The 19,872-nt window shown below is 38.5% G+C and overlaps 1 protein-coding gene across 3 annotated transcripts in view; it reads left to right on the top strand.

Annotated features, from left to right (window-relative positions):
• The window catches only part of CTNNA3 (catenin alpha 3), a 1,953,765-nt gene that overhangs the window by 525,875 nt on the left and 1,408,018 nt on the right, over window positions 1–19,872 (top strand). For all 3 annotated transcript variants that reach the window (XM_027595012.1, XM_027595021.1, XM_027595027.1), the window contains one exon: window positions 907–1,170. In XM_027595012.1, coding sequence (XP_027450813.1) covers window positions 907–1,170 — 264 coding nt within the window. The remainder of the gene's footprint in view (window positions 1–906; window positions 1,171–19,872) is intronic.

Raw genomic sequence — 19,872 nt, 5'->3', positions numbered from 1 at the left:
GTTTGCCAGTTTTTCCATGGTATTTTGAGCTAGTTTTGATCAGCTATCACTTATATCAGATTTTCTCTTCCCTGTCTTCCCACTGTTTGGAATGCTTTTCATTTATATTTACTGCAAATGTCATATTCAGAAATATCTTTTCTGACCACCCAAGCTAAAGCAATCTCTATGACATTTCACTTTTATGTTTTCTTCACAGCATTTATCATTGCCTGAAATTGTCTTGTGTATTTGTTTACCTAGTTTATTGTTTGTTGATAGTCTCCCACCCCCTCAAACAAGAACATAAGCTTCAGGAGAACAGGATCCTTGTAGGATTGTTCACATCTATACACTTGGCGTCTGGCACAGGGCTAGCATATGCTAAGTGCTCAATAACTATTTTTTGAATAAATGTCAAAGAAAGAAAGATCCAGTATTAAATTATAAGTATTTCTCAAAAAGAGTGGAAAATAGCTGAATGGTAGGAGGTTCAATTTAATATTCTTAAGTGAATCGGTTTAGTTTTAATGAAAAGGTTAAATGCAATCATAAGCATCTAAGGAAATAGGTAATCAACATCCTTGTAATTCAGGCTCTCTTATAATGTACTTAATAATGTGAATGTCAGAGTATTTTTCTGACTTATAAGCAAGATATGACTGACAAATATAAGATCTCCTTAGTTGTTACACATCTGCACCTTTGTGACCTTTTTTTGCTAATTGGCTTAGCTTTCCTATTGTAGAACTTTTTAACAGAGTCAGAAGGAGTGTAGAAATAATTGATGCCCTTGATTTTAACTTATACCTGACTTCTTAGCGTCTATTATCTTTTCATTTATATTGACAGAAAAATGGAGCTTTTTTGTATAAATCTTTCTTTTATAACTCAGTAAGAAAGCTCTCTTCTTATGTGTTTCTTTAGGACTTAAAATCTCCAAATCAGAGGGATGAAATCGCAGGGGCCCGGGCCTCACTTAAGGAGAACTCCCCGCTCTTGCATTCAATTTGCTCAGCCTGTTTGGAACATTCTGATGTTGCTTCCCTCAAAGCCAGCAAGGACACAGTTTGTGAAGAAATTCACAATGCCCTCAATGTAATTTCAAATGCTTCACAAGGCATCCAGAATATGCTTGTCCCACCAGAATCTAAGGCAGCAACACTGGGAAGTGCCCTTGATGAGCTTGAGGTAAGTAGAGAGAAAGGTAAAATGTGATTTCTTGTGTCTCAATAGGAAAATAAACAGATGTGGGTTTTCAGATTTTTCAGATCAGAGTTTAGAGTATGAGTAAACAAAAATTCAGTTACTTAATGAGTCTCCATCATTGCCTTGTGCCTTCCAATGAATTGATTAGCAGGAAAATATTCTATCAGTAGACTTCTGGCTCCTTTACATTTCTTCTAAGGAAGTCAGTGAATTTAAAGTGGGATTGTTGGTTAGATTGAAATGATGATTTTAGTTTACATCAATCAATTTATGAAATGTAGATTTATCCATTCCACGAATGTTGCAGAAAATAATCAGACCGGCGAGAAACCAAGTGACACTTGGAGAGGTAGGAGAACTCGGAGAACTTAGGTTTATTTTATGCGGGCAGACCCAGATGAGGTCCCTGACCTGTGGAATTCCTTTCTGAAATTCCTGGGAGGTGACTAAATTCCCCTTCCACTCAGCAGAGCAGGACCTGACTAAGGATTGTCGTCCCTGGAGGCTTACTGAGTCTGGACGAACTGCCAGGCGAGTTAGTCCACTTCTCCTTGGAGTCCAGCTAGGGCAAGACTGCCTGGAGGGTTGGAACTCTGTGGTGAAGGAGGACCCGGAATACTGTCGGGTGGTGCCCCATTTGATGGGTTCCAAGTTCCTTCCTGCTCCAGTGCAGTCTGAGCCACCAGTTGGTGGCTCAAGGGGCCAGAACAGTTAGAATCTCGCTGGGTCCTCCAGTAATGTTGTGGAAAATAATGAGACCAGCAAGAAACCAAGTGACACTCAGAGAAGTAGGAGAACTCAGGTTTATTTTATGTCGGCGGACCCAGATGAGCTCCTCAAATTTTGGGCCCCAGGCAGCGGGGTTACAGGGTTTTTATATGGGGTGCAGAGGGTCAGGTTCCAAGGGCTATGCTGGCTGCTGGTAGGTAGCTTTAAACCGGGGGAGAGGGGGCTGCTTTAGGTGGGAACAGTAGTGCCAGGACCCTGTGTCGGGAAGCCTGTTTACAGAAGCAGAAACGGCTGGTTATCTCTTGCTCCCAGTAGGGCTTCTGGTTATCTCTAGCTCTTTCTATCTATGGGGCCTGCTCTCCCTGGGCCTGCTCTGGGTAATTTTCCTCTTCACAAATACTTATCATTGGCTCTGTTTTTTGTGCTTGGGATAAAATTGAGCCCTGCCCCCATGAAGCTTATGTTCTAACAGAGGAATATAGGCAAAAAACAAAAACAATGAACATTGTAGATAAGTAAATTGTATAGAATGTTACATTGAAGCTTATGTTCTAACAGAGGAATATAGGCAAAAAACAAAAACAATGAACATTGTAGATAAGTAAATTGTATAGACTGTTACATTGAGAAAGCAAGATGACTTGGAGGCTTGAAGGAGATTAGATAATTGGGCAGATGGAGATCTAGAAAGAAGGTTTGAAACATGTCCCATTGTTTAAGGGACAGCACAGAAGCCAGGATGCCTAAGTGGGGAGAGTAAGGGGATGAGTCAGAGCTGAACTGAGGAGACCCAGTGGGGCCAGGTTATGGAGGATTCTGTGGGCTTTTAGGGGCTCTGGCTTTTACTTCAAGTTAAATGGGATCCATTCTAAGGTTTTAAGCAGAGTTATGACACTTGAGTCTTAAAAGGACTATATTGGCTGCCTGTAGAGTATAGACTGAAAGGGAACAAAGGGAGACGCTGAAAAACCAGGCAGAAAGCTATTACAGTAATATAGGTTCCATCCTTATATTTTATGTGCATAACCTTATTCCACCTCACACTTTAGTTTGGACCAGCGTGGCATCAGTGAATATTAAGGCTAAATTTTGGAGGTGAAGCCAACTGGATTTGACAGAACGGATGTGGGATTTGAGAGAAAGGGAGGAGTCATGGCTGATCTTGCAGGCTGGGTCGTCCAAAAGCATACACTGAACAGTTTGGGATACAAAGCGTTGTTAGGAATTAATATGTGTGAAGGGAAGAGGGAGGGAGGGAGCATGATTGAGCTGAAGAAGTCTACCTGTGAGCCGGACCCACAAAACCTAGACCAGTCAGCAGAGAACTCTAGAAGAAGGAGTGCCCTCTAGTGTACCTTGTCAGGCAGAAATAGCCAGGCTTTTTTTTTTTTTTTTTTTGCCTCTGTCAGTCACTGGATGCAGGTCATCCTGCCCTGGGAAGGCTAAGTATGACGTCCAGGCACAGGGAAGAGGGAGCAGTCCCTTGCAACTGAGGCAGACCCTGTAGGAAATGACTGCTGGGGGCCATCTGCTGGCCTCACTCCCCACAGCTGAGCATAAGTCCTGCTTGGAAGGGAAATATGGATAGTACATCTCTGTGTCTACCAGAGATAATGACAAGGTTTTGTGTTTTTGTTTTTTGGGTTTTTTTCTTCTTTAGCAACTGGATGGATAGAGTTTTCATCAACCATGGTAGGGAACACTGTGGGTGAAGCCAGTTTTGAGAGGAAGATCAGAAACCCAGTTTTCAACATGTTGAGTTAGAGATATTTATTGGACATTCAAGTTTGATGTCAAAGATAATAAGCTATACAAGTCAGACATGTAGTTTAATGGGAGACAACATAGTGTAGTGCTTAAAGATAAGGGTCTTAGATCTCTTTATGCCAAGGTTCCTATCTCAGCTGTGGCACTTTTTAGGAAAGTTATTTATTTATTTATTTATTTATTTTTAAAGATTTTATTTATTTATCTGACAGAGAGAGACACAGCAAGAGAGGGAACACAAGCAGGGGGAGTGGGAGAGGGAGAAGCAGGCTTCCCGCGGAGCAGGGATCCTGATGTGGGGCTTGATTGCAGGACCTTGGGATCATGACCTAAGCCAAAGGCAGACGCTCAATGACTGAGCTACCCAGGTGCCCCAAGAAAGTTATTTAATTCTCAGTTTTCTCACCTCTAAAATGGGAATAATAATAGGGCCTACATCATAGTGTTGTCAGAATCAGTGAACTAATAATACAGGTAAAATGCTTAGAACAGTGACTGGCACATAATAAGTGCTCAGTAAATTTTAGCTCTCCTTATCATTAGTGGAGATGACTATTTGGACGCAAATTCTTCCCTAATGAAATCAATGCAATTAAAATAACTAAAGTATTACTGGTAACTTAAAAAATAAACTAAACACATGTAATTCCTATATTGTTTGTAACATTATTACTTTCATGATAAACATGAAAATCAAATTCATTTACATTTAGAGTAACCTTTATGTTTTTCCTTTAGTTACATGTCTTTAAACAGATGTCTTTACTTCTAATCTAACATTATTAAATTCCTTATTATTGGCACCCATGCAAAAATTTATAAAGTTCCTAATTATTAGCATCTATGTGAAAGTTCAAGAAACTAAATAAGTTAGACGATTAGTGGTGACTCTTGAATGGTACCCATAGTAAGATTGAAAACTCCTTGTGGGCAAGATTGTGTTTCTTAGTAATTTTACACCAGTGATACTAGCAGAATGTTAGGTCTCCCCGTACATTGGTATGTATCATTTCTTGATAGCTAAACATTTAACATAAATGTATTTGTGTATATGTACAACATAAATGTACAGAATAAAACAAAATAAAACGGAGACTTAGATAAATTATATAACTTGCTCAAATCAGAAGGCTAGTGAGTGGTAGTATCCAGGAAGTGATCTAGTCTGATTCTAGAAGGTATTTCTAAGTTCTGTGCTATATTGAATTCTCACAGATACAACTTAATGTGCTTAATTCATGCTAAGATTATTAGTCTGTATGAACCATCAGAGAAATTATAAATGTAACCAAGTATCTGGGTCATTTAAGTAGAACTAGTCTATATTTGGAGAGTGGCTAATATGGTGAGGTGAATTTGTTAAAGTGGACAGAGAGGATTGTAGATAACATTTTTCATAGCACTAAACAGAATTGTGTCAGGGAATAAGATGTCCAGTTTATTCCAGACACTCATTCTATGTTCTTAGGAATATAGAAGAAGATAGAAGATTTCCAAATTGTTCCTTTTTTGGGGATTTCTCCTTTCTGACTTTAGTTGAAAGTGGCTGCTACAGGCAAGATAAGGCAGTGGTTAGAGAAAGAGAGAGAGAGAGGGAGAGAGAGAGAGTGTGTGTGTGTGTGTGTGTGTGTGTGTGTAGCATTGATGGGAGTGGGAATAGGCATAGTGATGGAGTCTTCCCTTTCTCAAGATAAGTGGCTGACTCACTTCTGAACAAGGCAGGAGGGAGTTGCAAAGATATTTCCCAGAAATCTTAATGCTATCTTAACAACTTTGAAATCAGTTCTCAGTTAAAGCTAAGGATGCTCAAACCAGTACAAAATGCCTGAATTTTATATACATATATATATATATAACACCTGAGTTACAAATAGCTGCTGAGGCTGTCTGAACTAGATAAAACAGAATTTATTGAGCATTTAGCTTTTTTAAATGGTTTTGTAAATTAAATGGTTGCATTTTTCTTTATTTACAGGAAGCTGTACTGGTAAAAGATCCAAAATAACCTTTGCTCTGTCTTGCTTCTGCAAATATAATACTATGAAATAAACTGATGTAGTAAATACTCTATTGGGAGTAAGTCTCATTAAATGTTTATAGTGTGGAAATGTATCAGAGTGCTTATTCAACAACTACCATGCTGAAGCTTTGTTAAATCTTTCATTCTGGTCCACGGCTGGTTGTAGGTATGGAATCTGAGATTTATTGGGAAAGGAGAAAATAGAACTTAAATTATAACACTATACAAGCTAAATCAATTGATTTATTGGAGAGCCTAATGTGGATTATAGGGTGTTTCTTTTGCATTTGTGACTGAATGAGAGTTGAGAAGTGTCAAATTACAGATTAACAGAATTTTGAAAATACCTTTAAGCAAGAAACTTTGCCAGTGAAAATTGCTTTGAAACTCCAAGTCCATTAAGACATATTTTCTCTTGTGCAGTGAGCTTTTATAATCATGGTCTGTAAGAATTATCCAGATACTCATGTGATAAAGATGATAATAACAAAGGAGTTTTTTAGTATTTTTTTCATCTTCAAAGAACGATCATATTTTCTTATTTTTAGATACTCATTTATGTATCACCATTCATTTATTACTTTATTCCCTGTTGTATTCCCAACACCTAGAACAATGCCCTATACATACTAAGTGCAAGGTGATTATCATTGAATTGAAGGAAGGGAGCAAGGAAGGAGGGAAGAAAGGAAAGAATGTAGGTAGCAATGCTGTATGTCATTTTGTGATTTGGATTGAAGAGCATTTTCCCCTTACTCCTTTTTTTTTCTCTCCTTTCTCCAACTGGTAGTTGTATGTACTTGGGGTATGTTGCTCTACTTAACTTTTAACTGGGACATGGATTCAGTCAGGTAGCTACCAGAAACATATCTAAGTGATAGGCTTAGATTTTTTTCTGTGATAAGAGAAAAATTCTCTATTCTTAGTAGCTATTTAGCCTAATATCTAGCCTTAGTTTAGGTTCCCTACAACTGCCAAGATATGCTGCCTTTACTAAGAGTAATAATTTTGAGGAATGTTTTTACCTGAAGGAGAATACAAGACCTCTATCAATCAGATTAGCATTTAGTAGCTAAAGAAAAACGGGCATCACTGATGTCTAAAAGCACTGTAATAGGATTTAAAAAAAAAAAAAAGGTTTGGTTTCTAGAAATATAGTGAACCAGAAGAACTAAAAGTGATATATAAAATATTTTAAAATACATAGGTAACCTGATAGGTAAATTAGGGAAATTCATTGAGGTCAGCCAGATACAAAGAACAGACATCCAGACAGGCAAGCCAGCAACAGCACTGTGCTGGCGGATGTGAGAATTTCTTTTCCATTATGGCTTGTAGCTTGGATTTTTGAAAGACCATGAACTGAGGACAAAAGACAAAGCTTATATCCTGCCACCTGGAAGGTCACATGAGACTCTTTGCATGAAGCTGAGAATCCTTCAATGTGACCACCTTATTGGATGAACAAGAAAAACACTAGTCCCTATAGCAGGAGATAGGAAAACTTGGCTGGCTTAACTTTGGCTCTGGGCAGCTCAGAAAAAAGAGTACAAAATACCTTGGCGGTTTTTTTTTTTTTAATATTTATTTATTTATTTTAGAGAGAGTGTGCAAGAACGCACACATACACACAAGATTGGGGTGAGGGGAAGGGCAGAGGGAGGAGAGGGAGAGGGAGTGAACAGACTTCCTGCTGAGTGTGGGGTCTGAAGGGGGGCTCAGTCTCCAACCCTGATGAGACCTTGACCTGAGCCAAAATGAAGAATTGGATGCTTAACTGGGTGGGCCACCCAGGCATCACTATCTTAGGGACTTTTTACCCAAAAGTTTATCCTTATCTGGACTTTGGATCAGAATTCATATTATCTGAATAGCCTCTAAAACCCAAGCTGAAAATATAAAGTTGTTCTGTCTTGGCAGTAACTCTAAGAACTTGCCAGAAGTAAACTCAAGTTCTCTGTGCACTTTTTACCCAGTGCACAAAAAATTCTCATACAGGTCTAAGGAAAATAAATTGTCACCAGACACACAAATAAGCAAGGTACATGAATGAAACTTTGCAGAAAAAAAAAACTGCAGAATCAGAACTTCAAACACTGCAGATATTGAAATTATGATACTGAATGTAAATATGCTTAATATACATTATTCACTTATTTACTGAAGTATGAGGAGTATGGTGAAGGAACAAAAAACTGTCAAAATTGACCAGGCAGAACTATCTAAAATGAAAAACATAATCGTGAAAAATTCAATGGTTAGGCAAGATGGGAGATTAGATAGAGAATTAATGATCTGAGAGAGAGATTTGAAGAAGTTCTTTATAATGCACCACAGAAAAATAATATTTTTTAAAACAGTTAAGATACATGGAAGATGTGTGACAAGTTTTAAAATATTCTAGTATAAGATCCAGAAGAGAGAAAAGTATAAAAAAGATACTAAGAATTTCCTAGCATCGATGGAAGATACTAACCTTCATACCTAAGAACCCCAATAATTCTCAAGCAAGATAGAAAATGAAAACCACATTTATACATATTGTAGTGAAGCTGAAGAACACCAAAACCAAAAAGAATATTTTTAAAAGAAAAGGAGGAGAGCTCTATTCTTAGCAAGATGGCAGAATAGAAGACTGACTTTCCCTTTACCCATGAACACACTGAATAAACAACTACACATGGATCAATTACCTCTGAGAGAAATCCAGCAATTAGTTGAGAGATTATTGTGCATTGAGCAAACTGAGAAAATACCTGCATCAAAATTGGTAGGAAAAGCTAGGAGTAATACACTTTCACTGTAAATTCCACCTCTAACACAGAACCATATAAATGAGATGGAACCCCCATTTCCCAGATTCTCCTTGAGGAACCAAGTTTTTGTTTTTATTTTAATTGTTGAAGTATAATTGATATGCAATATATTATTAGTTTCAGGTATACAGCGTATGTATCAGTGTTCACCATGACAAATGTAGTCACCATCTGTCAGCATATAATGTATGCTATGATACAATATAATACAGTATTATTGACTATATTCCCTATGCTGTACTTTTTATCTCTATGACTTATTTTTTTTATAAATAGAAGTTTGTACCCCTTCATCCCCTTCATCTATTTTGCTCATCCCCTCACCCATCTCACCTCTGGCAACAACCAGTTTGTTCTCTGTATTTAAAAATGGGTTTTGGGTGGCTCAGTTGGTTAAGCGACTGCCTTCGGCTCAGGTCATGATCCTGGAGTCCCAGGATCGAGTCCAGCACTGGGCTCCCTGCTCAGCAGGGAGTCTGCTTCTCCCTCTGACCCTCCCCCCTCTCATGTGCTCTCTCTCTCTCACTCTCTCTCTCAAATAAATAAATAAAATCTTTAAAAAAATAAAATATGGGTTTTGGTTTTTTGTTTGTTTGTTTGTTTTGTTTTGTAGATTCCACATATAAGTGAAATCATACGGTATTTGTCTTTCCTGTTTGACTTATTTCATTCAGCATAGTACCCTTTAAGTCCCTCCATGTTGTTGCAAATGGCAAAATTTCATCCTTTTTATGGCTGTATAATATTTCATTGTCGATATATACCATTTCTTCTTTATCCCTTCATTTATCGATGGACATTTGGGTTGCCTCCATAGCTTAAATATTGTAAATAATGCTGCAATAAATATAGGCATGCATATTTCTTTTTGAATTAATATTTTTGGGTTCTTTTGGAGAAAATAACCAGTAGGGAAATTAATGGACTGTATGGTAGTTCTATTTTTAATTTTTTGAGGAAACTCCATACCATTTTTCACAATGATTGCACCAATTTATTTTTCTACCAACAGTGCATAGAGGGGTCCTTTTTCTCCATATTCTTAAAACACTTATTTCTTACCTTTGTGATACTAGACATTGTGGCTGGTGTGAGGTGCTAACTCATTGTAGTTTTGATTTGCATTTCCCTGGTGGAAAAGCATCTAATTTTGGTGTAGTCTCAAGAGTTGATTTTTGCTTTTGTTTCCCTTGCCTGAGGAGACATATCCATAAATATGTTGGTAAAGCTGATGTCAACTACTGCTTCTGTTTTCTTTAGGAATCTTATGGTTTAACATCCCCCATTTAGGTCTTTAATCCATTTTGAGTTTGTGTATGGTGTAAGAAAGTGGTCCAGTGTCATTCTTTTACATGTAGCTGTCCAGTTTTCCCATCACCACTTATTGAAGTGATTGTCTTTTCCCCATATATATTCTTGCCTCCTCTGTCACAGGTTAATTGACCATATAGGTGTGGATTTATTCTAGGCTCTTTATATCATTCTCTTGATCTATGTGTCTATTTTTGCCAGTACCATTCTGTTTTGATTAGTGTAGCTTTGTAGTATATTTTGAAATCTGGGATTGTGATACTTCCAACTTTGTTCTTTCTCAAGATTGCTTTGGTTATTTGAGGTCTTTTGTGGTTCCCTACAAATTTTAGTATTATTTGTTCTAGTTCTATGAAAGATGCTATTGGTATTTTGATAGGGATTGCATTGAATCTGTAGATTGCTTTGGGTAGTATGGACATTTTAACAATATTAATTCTTCCAATCCATGAACATGGAATATCTTTTCATTTGTTTGTGTCATCTTCACTTCTTTTTTAAACATATATTTTAGAAGTATATTTGGAAACAGGTTATGTCATAGCTTATAAGCTTTTACAGAATATATTTATTAAGAAACAGGTATTTGTATTGATGAAATAAAAAAAGACAAAGGATATATATCAAAATACTGTCTCTGGGTGATAAGATGGTATTTTATTCTCCTTTTTATAAATTTCTGTTTATACTGTCAGGAGCAAGTTTGGGCTTTATAATCAGATGAATGTTATTTTTTTTTATTGTTATGTTGATCACCATATATTACATCATTTTGGTGTAGCGTTCCATGATTCATTGTTTGTTCATAACACCCAGTGCTCCATGCAGAATGTGCCCTCTTTAATACCCATCACCAGGCTAACCCATCCCCCTACCCTCCTCCCCTCTAGAACCCTCAGTTTGTTTTTCAGAGTCCATCATCGCTCCTGGTTCGTCTCCCCCTCTGACTTACTCCCCTTCATTCTTCCTCTCCTGCTATCTTCTTCTCTTTCTTTTTTCTTAAAATATGTTGGGTTATTTGTTTCAGAAGTACAGATCTGTGATTCAACAGTCTTGCACAATTCACAGCGCTCACCGTAGCACATACCCTCCCCAATGTCTATCACCCAGCCACCCCATCCCTCCCACCCCCGACCACTCCAGCAACCCTCAGTTTGTTTCTGAGATTAAGAATTCCTCATATCAGTGAGGTCATATGATACATGTCTTTCTCTGATTGACTTATTTCACTCAGCATAACACCCTCCAGTTCTATCCACGTCGTTGCAAATGGCAAGATCTCATTCCTTTTGATGGCTGCATAATATTCCGTTGTGTATATATACCACAGCTTTATCCATTCATCTGTCGATGGACATCTTGGCTCTTTCCACAGTTTGGCTATTGTGGACATTGCTGCTATAAACATTGGGGTGCACGTACCCCTTCGGGTCCCTACATTTGTATCTTTGGGGTAAATACCCAGTAGTGCAATTGCTAGATCGAATGGTAGCTCTAATTTCAACTGTTTGAGGAACCTCTATACTGTTTTCCAGAGGGGTTGCACCACCTTGCATTCCCACCAACAGTGTAGGAGGGTTCCCCTTTCTCCACATCCCCGCCAACATCTGTCGTTCCCTGACTTGTTAATTTTAGCCATTCTGACTCGTGTGAGGTGGTATCTCATTGAGGTTTTGATTTGGATTTCCCTGATGCCAAGCGAAGTTGAGCACTTTTTCATGTGCCTGTTGGCCATTGGGATGTCTTCTTTGGAAAAATGTCTGTTCATGTCTTCTGCCCATTTCTTGATTGGATTATTTGTTCTTTGGGTGTTGAGTTTGATAAGTTCTTTATAGATTTTGGATACTAGCCCTTTATCTGATATGTCATTTGCAAATATTTTCTCCCATTCTGTCGGTTGTCTTTTGGTTTTGTGGACTGTTTCTTTTGCTGTGCAAAAACTTTTTATCTTGATGAAATCCCAATAGTTCATTTTTGCCCTGGCTTCCCGTGCCTTTGGTGATGTTTCTAGGAAGAAGTTGCTGCGGCTGAGGTCGAAGAGGTTGCTGCCTGTGTTCTCCTTTAGGATTTGGATGGACTCCTGTCTCACGTTTAGGTCTTTCAACCATTTGGAGTCTATTTTTGTGTGTGGTGTAAGGAAATGGTCCAGATTCATTCTTCTTCATGTGGCTGTCCAATTTTCCCAACACCATTTGTTGAAGAGACTGTCTTTTTTCCATTGGACATTCTTTCCTGCTTTGTCAAAGATAAGTTGACCATAGAGTTGAGGGTCCATTCTGGGCTCTCGATTCTGTTCCATTGATCTATGTGTCTGTTTTTGTGCCAGTACCATACTGTCTTGATGATGACAGCTTTGTAATAGAGCTGGAAGTCCGGAATTGTGATGCCGCCAGCTTTGCTTTTCTTTTTCAATATTCCTCTGGCTATTCGGGGTCTCTTCTGGTTCCATAAAAATTTTAGGATTATTTGTTCCATTTCTTTGAAAAAAGTGGATGGTATTTTGATGGGGATTGCATTGAATGTGTAGATGGCTCTAGGTAGCATTGACATCTTCACAATGTTGGTTCTCCCAATCCATGAGCATGGAACGTTTTTCCATTTCTTTGTGTCTTCTTCAATTTCTTTCCTGAGTATTTTATAGTTTTCTGAGTACAGATCCTTTGCCTCTTTGGTTAAATTTATTCCTAGGTATCTTATGGTTTTGGGTGCAATTGTGAATGGGATCGACTCCTTGATTTGTCTCTCTTCTGTCTTGTTGTTGGTGTATAGGAATGCCACTGATTTCTGTGCATTGATTTTATATCCTGCTACTTGACTGAATTCCTGTATGAGTTCTAGCAGTTTTGGGGTGGAGTCTTTTGGGTTTTCCACATAAAGTATCATATCATCTGCAAACAGTGAGAGTTTGACTTCCTCTTTGCCGATTTGGATGCCTTTGATTTCTTTTTGTTGTCTGATTGCTGTGGCTAGGACTTCCAATACTATGTTGAATAGCAGTGGTGAGAGTGGACATCCCTGCCGCGTTCCTGACCTTAGGGGAAAAGCTCTCAGCTTTTCCCCATTGGGAATGATATTCGCTCTAGGTTTTTCGTAGATGGCTTTTATGATGTTGAGGTATGTACCCTCTATCCCTATACTCTGAAGAGTTTTGATCAAGAAAGGATGCTGTACTTTGTCAAATGCTTTTTCTGCATCTATTGAGAGGATCATATGATTCTTGTTCTTTCTTTTGTTAATGTATTGTATCACGTTGATTGATTTGCGGATGTTGAACCAGCCTTGCAGCCCAGGGATAAATCCCACTTGGTCGTGGTGAGTAATCCTTTTAATGTACTGTTGGATCCTATTGGCTAGTATTTTGGTGAGAATTTTTGCATCCATGTTCATCAAGGATATTGGTCTGTAATTCTCCTTTTTGATGGGGTCTTTGTCTGGTTTGGGGATCAAGGTAATGGTGGCCTCATAAAATGAATTTGGAAGTTTTCCTTCCATTTCTATTTTTTGGCACAGTTTCAGGAGAATAGGTATTAATTCTTCTTTAAATGTCTGATAGAATTCCCCTGAGAAGCCATCTGGCCCTGGGCTTTTGTTTCTTGGGAGATTTTTGATGACTGCTTCAATTTCCTTAGTGGTTATAAGTCTGTTCAGGTTTTCTATTTCTTCCTGGTTCAGTTTTGGTAGTTGATACATCTCTAGGAATGCACTCATTTCTTCCAGGTTATCTAATTTGCTGGCATAGAGTTGCTCATAATATGTTCTTATAATTGTTTGTATTTCTTTGGTGTTGGTTGTGATCTCCTCTTTCATTCATGATTTTGTTGATTTGGGGCATTTCTCTTTTCTTTTTGATCAGTCTGGCCAGCAGTTTATCAATCTTGTTAATTCTTTCAAAGAACCAGCTCCTGGTTTCGTTGATTTGTTCTACTGTTCTTTTGGTTTCTATTTCATTAATTTCTGCTCTGATTTTTATTATTTCTCTTCTCCTGCTGGGTTTAGGCTTTATTTGCTGTTCTTTCTCCAGCTCCTTTAGGTGTAGGGTTAGGTTGTGTATTTGAGACCTTTCTTGTTTCTTGAGAAAGGCTTGTATGGCTATATACTTTCCTCTCAGGACTGCCTTTGCTGTATCCAAGATTTTAGACAGTTGTGTTTTCATTTTCATTGGTTTCCATGAATTTTTTTAATTCTTCTTTAATTTCCTGGTTGACCCATTCATTCTTTAGTAGGATGCTCTTTAGCCTCCATGTATTTGAGTTCTTTCCGACTTTCCTCTTGTGATTGAGTTCTAGTTTCAAAGCATTGTGGTCTGAAAATATGCAGGGAATGATCCCAATCTTTTGGTACTGGTTGAGACCTGATTTGTGACCTAGGATGTGATCAATTCTGGAGAATGTTCCATGGGCACTAGAGAAGAATGTGTATTCCGTTGCTTTGGGATGGAATGTTCTGAATATGTCTGTGAAGTCCATTTGGTCCAGTGTGTCATTTAAAGTCTTTATTTCCTTGTTGATCTTTTGCTTAGATGATCTGTCCATTTCAGTCAGGGGGTGTTAAAGTCCCCCACTATTATTGTATTGTTGTCAATGTGTTTCTTTGCTTTTGTTATTAATTGCCTTATATAATTGGCTGCTCCCATGTTCGGGGCATAGATATTTACAATTGTTAGATCTTCTTGTTGGATAGACCCCTTAAGTAGGATATAGTGTCCTTCCTCATCTCTTATTAGTCTTTGTTTTAAAATCTAATTTGTCTGATATAAGGATTGCCACCCCAGCTTTCTTTTGGTGTCCATTAGCATGGTAAATGGTTTCCCCCCCCTCACTTTCAATCTGGGGGTGTCTTTGGGTCTAAAAAGAGTCTCTTGCAGACAGCATATGGATGGGTCTTGTTTTTTAATCCAATCTGATAGCCTGTGTCTTTTGATTGGGGCATTGAGCCCATTTACATTCAGGGTAACTATTGAAAGGTATGAATTTAGTGCCATTTATTGCCTGTAAGGTGACTGTTACTGTATGTTGTCTGTGTTCCTTTCTGATCTTTGCTGCTTTTAGGCTCTCTCTTTGCTTAGAGGACCCCTTTCAATATTTCTTGGAGGGATGGTTTCGTGTTTGCAAATTCCTTTAGTTTTTGTTTGTTCTGGAAGCTTTTTATCTCTCCTTCTATTTTCAATGACAGCCTAGCTGGATATAGTATTCTTGGCTGCATATTTTTCTCGTTTAGTGCTCTGAAGATATCTTGCCAGTCCTTTCTGGCCTGCCAGGTCTCTGTGGATAGGTCTGTTGCCAGTCTAATATTTTTACCATTGTAGGTTACATATCTCTAATCCCGAGCTGCTTTCAGGATTTTCTCTTTGTCTCTGAGACTCGTAAGTTTTACTATTAGATGTCGGGGTGTTGACCTATTATTATTGATTTTGAGAGGGGTTCTTTGTGCCTCCTGGATTTTGATTCCTGTTTCCTTCCTCACATTAGGGAAGTTCTCTGCTATTATTTGCTCCAATATACCTTCTGCCCCTCTCTCTCTTTCTTCTTCTTCTGGGATCCCAATTATTCTAATGTTGTTTCGTCTTATTGTATCACTTATATCTCGAATTTTGCCCTCGTGATCCTTTAGTTGTTTCTCCCTCTTTTTCTCAGCCCTGTTTATTTTCCATCATTTGGTCTTCTATATCACTGATTCTCTCTTCTGCCTCATTTATCCTAGCAGTTAGTGCCCCCATTTTTTATTGCACCTCATCAATAGCCTTTTTGATTTCGACTTGGTTAGATTTTAGTTCTTTTATTTCTCCAGAAAGGGTTTCTCTAATAACTTCCACGCTTTTTTCAAGCCCAGCTAGTATCTTTAAAGTCATGATTCTGAACTCTAGGTCCGACATCGTACTAATGTCCGTATTGAGTAGGTCCCTGGCTGACGGTACTACCTCTTGTTCTTTTTGCTGAGGTGATTTTTTTTCGCCTTGTCATTTTGTCCAGAGGAGAATAGATGAATGAGAGAACAAAATGCTAACAGGTTTACAACCTCTTCAGCAAATATACTGTATAGAAATCAGAAAAGATCTGAAACCAGGGGAAGAGAAAGGGAAAGAAAGAAAAAAGAAAGAGAAAAAAAAAAAGATAAAAACAAAAGCAGAACAATACAAAAAAAGCAGAATGTGATCAAATATGATCAGGCTAGTGCCTAGGTCAGTGCCACACACTAGATTTTGGGCGTATTTTGGTCTGTTAGAAAAAAGTGCCTCCTAAAATTTTAAAGGAAGAAAGACATATAGGTACAAAATAAGGGTTGATACAATGAAGGGATAGAAGATGACTGTAAAGATGAAAATTATAAAAGATTTTATAAAAGGACTTGATAAGATAAGAAGTTGTTTGAAAAAAGAAAGAAGATTTTAAAAAAAAAAGATAAAAGGGAGAGAATGTGATCAGGCAGGAGACTAGAACAGAGCTATACACTAGTGATTTAGGGTATATTTTGATCTGTTAGAAGAAACTGTATATCAAAATTTTAAAGAGAGAACAACTTATATATATATGCCAAAAATAAGGGTAACTACTATGAAGGGATAAAATATGACTCTAAAAATGAAAAATAAAAAATGTTTTTTGTTTTCTTTTTTAAAAAAGAGATTGATACGATGTTGGTTGATAAAGAGAAAAAGAAAAAAAAAAACAGTTAACAAAAATTAACTTTGATGAACTAATGAATCATGGTAAAAAAAAGCCATGAATTCTATGTGCAGTATTCCCCTAGCGCTGGAGTTCTCCCGTTCTCCTTGATCGGTAAACTTGGTCTTGGCTTGCTGGCTGTTCATGCTGATCTTCTGGGGGAAGGGCCTGTTGCTGTGTTTTCCAAATGTCTTTGCCGGAGGCTGAATTGCCCCGCCCTTGTCGGTCCGGGCTAAGCAAGCTGCTTGGGTTTGATCTCAGGAGATTTTGTTCCCTGCAAGCTCTCCGTACAGCCTTGGAGGACCAGGGCAAAAATGGTGGCCTCCCAATCTCCACCCGGAGGAGCTGAGAACTCGGGGCCCCGCTCCTCAGTGCGCCCACAGAGAAAAGCAGTCACTCCCTTGTCCCCGGTCTCCGGCCGCTCTCCGTGCTCACCCGGCCTGCGACCGAGCATTGCTATCTCTGGCACCCGACCCTGTGTGGAGTCTCCAAACGCAGCAGATCCCTGCAGTGCGTTCCCGCACCGCTCCTCCCCGGGAAGGAAGGGGAGTCTCCCCGGATCTGCTGCCTGTTGGGTCCCTGCTGGAGGAGCAGTGGCCCGACTGGGCCGCGGATCACAGTTTAGGGCAACCCCAAGCTGAGAGCCCGCGCCTCATCTCCATCTCCGCAGCCGGCTTCCCCACTCCGTTACCTGGGAGCTCTGGCGCACTCAGGCACCCCCAGTCTTTCTGTGACCCCGAGGGTCCTGAGACCACACTGTCCCGGGAGTAGTCCATCCCCTGCTTAGCCACTGCGGCAACCCCCCAGCGGAGCCGACTTCTAACAGTTCCGATTTTGTGCTCCGCGGCTCTATCACTTGCCAGAAGCGGCCGGCGGAGGCCCCTCCCCCGCCGTCTCTCCTCCCGAATATCGCCTCGGATTCACTTCTCCGCACGTCCTACCTTCCAGTAAGTGGTCGCTTCTCTGTTCAGATAGTTGTTGCTACTCTCCTCTTTGATCTCCTGTTGAGTTCGTAGGTGTTCAGAATGGTTTGATCCCTATTCAGCTGAATTCCTGAGACCAGACGAAATCTAGGTCTCCTTCTCCTCCGCCATCTTGCCTTCACTTTTTTTTTTAAGATTTTATTTATTTATTTGACAGAGAGAGAGAGAACACAAGCAGGGGGAGCAACAGGCAGAGGAAGAGGGGGAGGGAGAAGCAGGCTCCACACTGAGCACGGAGACCGATGAGGGACTTGATCCCAGGACCCTGGGATCATGACCTGAGCTGAAGGCAGGCACTGAACCAACTGAGCCACCCAGGCACCCCTCATCTTCACTTTTTTTCATTAATTGTCTTATAGTTTTCAGAGTATAGGTTTTTTACCTCCTTGGTTAAGTTTAGTCTTAGGTATTTTATTCTTTTTGTTGCATTTTTATATGGGATTGTTTTCTTAATTTCTCTTTCTGCTACTTTGTTGTTAGTGTATAGAAATGCAATAGATTTCTGTATATTAATTTTGTATCCTGCAACTTTACTGAATTCATTTATTAGTTCTAATAGTTTTTTGGTGGAGTCTTCAGAGTTTTCCATACATGCTATCACATTATCTGAAATAGTGATAGTTTTACTTCTTCCTTATCAATTTGGATGCCTTATATTATTTTCTTTTTCTTATCTGATTGCTATGGCTAGGACTTCCCATCTTGTACTGAATACAAGTGGTGAGAGTGGCCATTCTTGTCTTGTTCCTAATTTTAGAGGAAGTTTTCAGTTTTTTCCCATTGAGTCTGATATAACTTTGGACTTTTCATATATGGTCTTTATTATGTTGAGGCATGTTTCCTCTGAATCCACTTTGTTGAGACTTTTTATCATGAATGGATGTTGTACTTTGCCGAATGCTCTTTTTGTATCTATTGAAACACATGGTTTTTATCCTTCTTCTTGTTAATGTGATGTATCACATTGATTTGTGAATATTGAACCACTCTTGCATCCCTGGTATCAGTTTCATGTGGTCCTGGTAAATGATCTTTTTAATGTGCTGTTGAATCCATTTATAATATTTTGTTGAGGATTTTTGCATCTGTGTTTATCAGAGATTTTTTTTGTAGTGTCTTTTGTTTTTTGTAGCTTTTTTTTTTTGTAGTTTTCTTTTTTTGTAGTATCTTTGGTTTTGGTGCCAAGGTGTAGTGCTGGCCTCATAGAATGAATACGGAACTTTTTCTTCCTCTCCTATTTTTTGGAATAGTTTGAGTAGAATTGGTATGAATTCTTCTTTAAATGTTTGGGGAAGTTCACTTGTGAAGCCATCTAGTCTTGGACTTTTGTTTGTTGGGAGTCTTGATTGATTCTTCATTACTATTAATTGGTCTGTTCAAATTTTCTATTTTCTTGATTTTGTTTTAGCAGATTGTGTTTCTAGGAATTTATTCATTTCTTCCAAGTTGTCCAATATGTTGGCATATAATTTTGCATAATATTCTCTTATAATTCTTTGTAGTTCTGTAATAGCAGTTGTTATTTCTCCTCCTTCATTTCTGATTTTATTTGATTCCTGCCTTTTCTTGTTGAGTTTGACTAAAGGTTTACTTATTTTTCTAAGACACAGCTCTTGGTTTCATTGACCCTTTCTATTATTTTGTAGTCTATAGTTCACCTACTTCCTTTCTAATCTTTATTACTTCCTGTCTTCTGCTATATTTGGGCTTTGTTCTTATTCTTTTAGTTCTTATAGATATAAGGCTAGGATGTTTACTTGAGATTTTTCTTGTTTCTTGAGGTAAGCCTGTATCACTAAAATTCCCTTTTAGAACTGCTTTTATTTTGTCCCAAAGATTTTGGGTCATTGGGTTCTAATTTTCATTTGTCACCATGTATTTTTTTATTTCCTCTTTTATTTTTTTCATTGACCCATAAATTGTTTAGTAGCTACTGTTGTTGTTTCACCTCCATCTTTGTAGGGTTTTATTTCAGTTTTTTTTTCTTGCAATTGATTTCTTTTTTATTTTCTAAAATTTTTAAAAGGTTTTATTTAAATTCCAGTTAGTAAACACACAGTGTAGTATTAGTTTCAGGTGTACAGTATATTCAACACTTCCATACAACACCTGGTCCTCATCACAGCAAGTGCACTTTTTTATCCCTATCACCAATTTAACCCATCTCCCCATTTACCTCCCCTTTAGTAACCATCAGTTTGTTCTCTGTAGTAAAGAGTCTGTTTCTTGTTTGTCTCTCTTTTTTTCCTTTGTTTTCTTTCTTTTTTTTTTTAAGATTTTATTTATTTATTTGACAGAGAGATAGTGAGAACAGGAACCCAAGCAGGGGGAGTGGGAAAGGGAGAAGCAGACCTCCCGCTGAGCAGGGAGTCTGATGTGGGGCTCGATCTCAGGAT

Source organism: Zalophus californianus, chromosome 15 (genome assembly GCF_009762305.2).
Source record: "Zalophus californianus isolate mZalCal1 chromosome 15, mZalCal1.pri.v2, whole genome shotgun sequence".
NCBI lineage: Eukaryota > Metazoa > Chordata > Mammalia > Carnivora > Otariidae > Zalophus > Zalophus californianus.
This window is presented reverse-complemented; position numbering and strand designations above follow the sequence as displayed.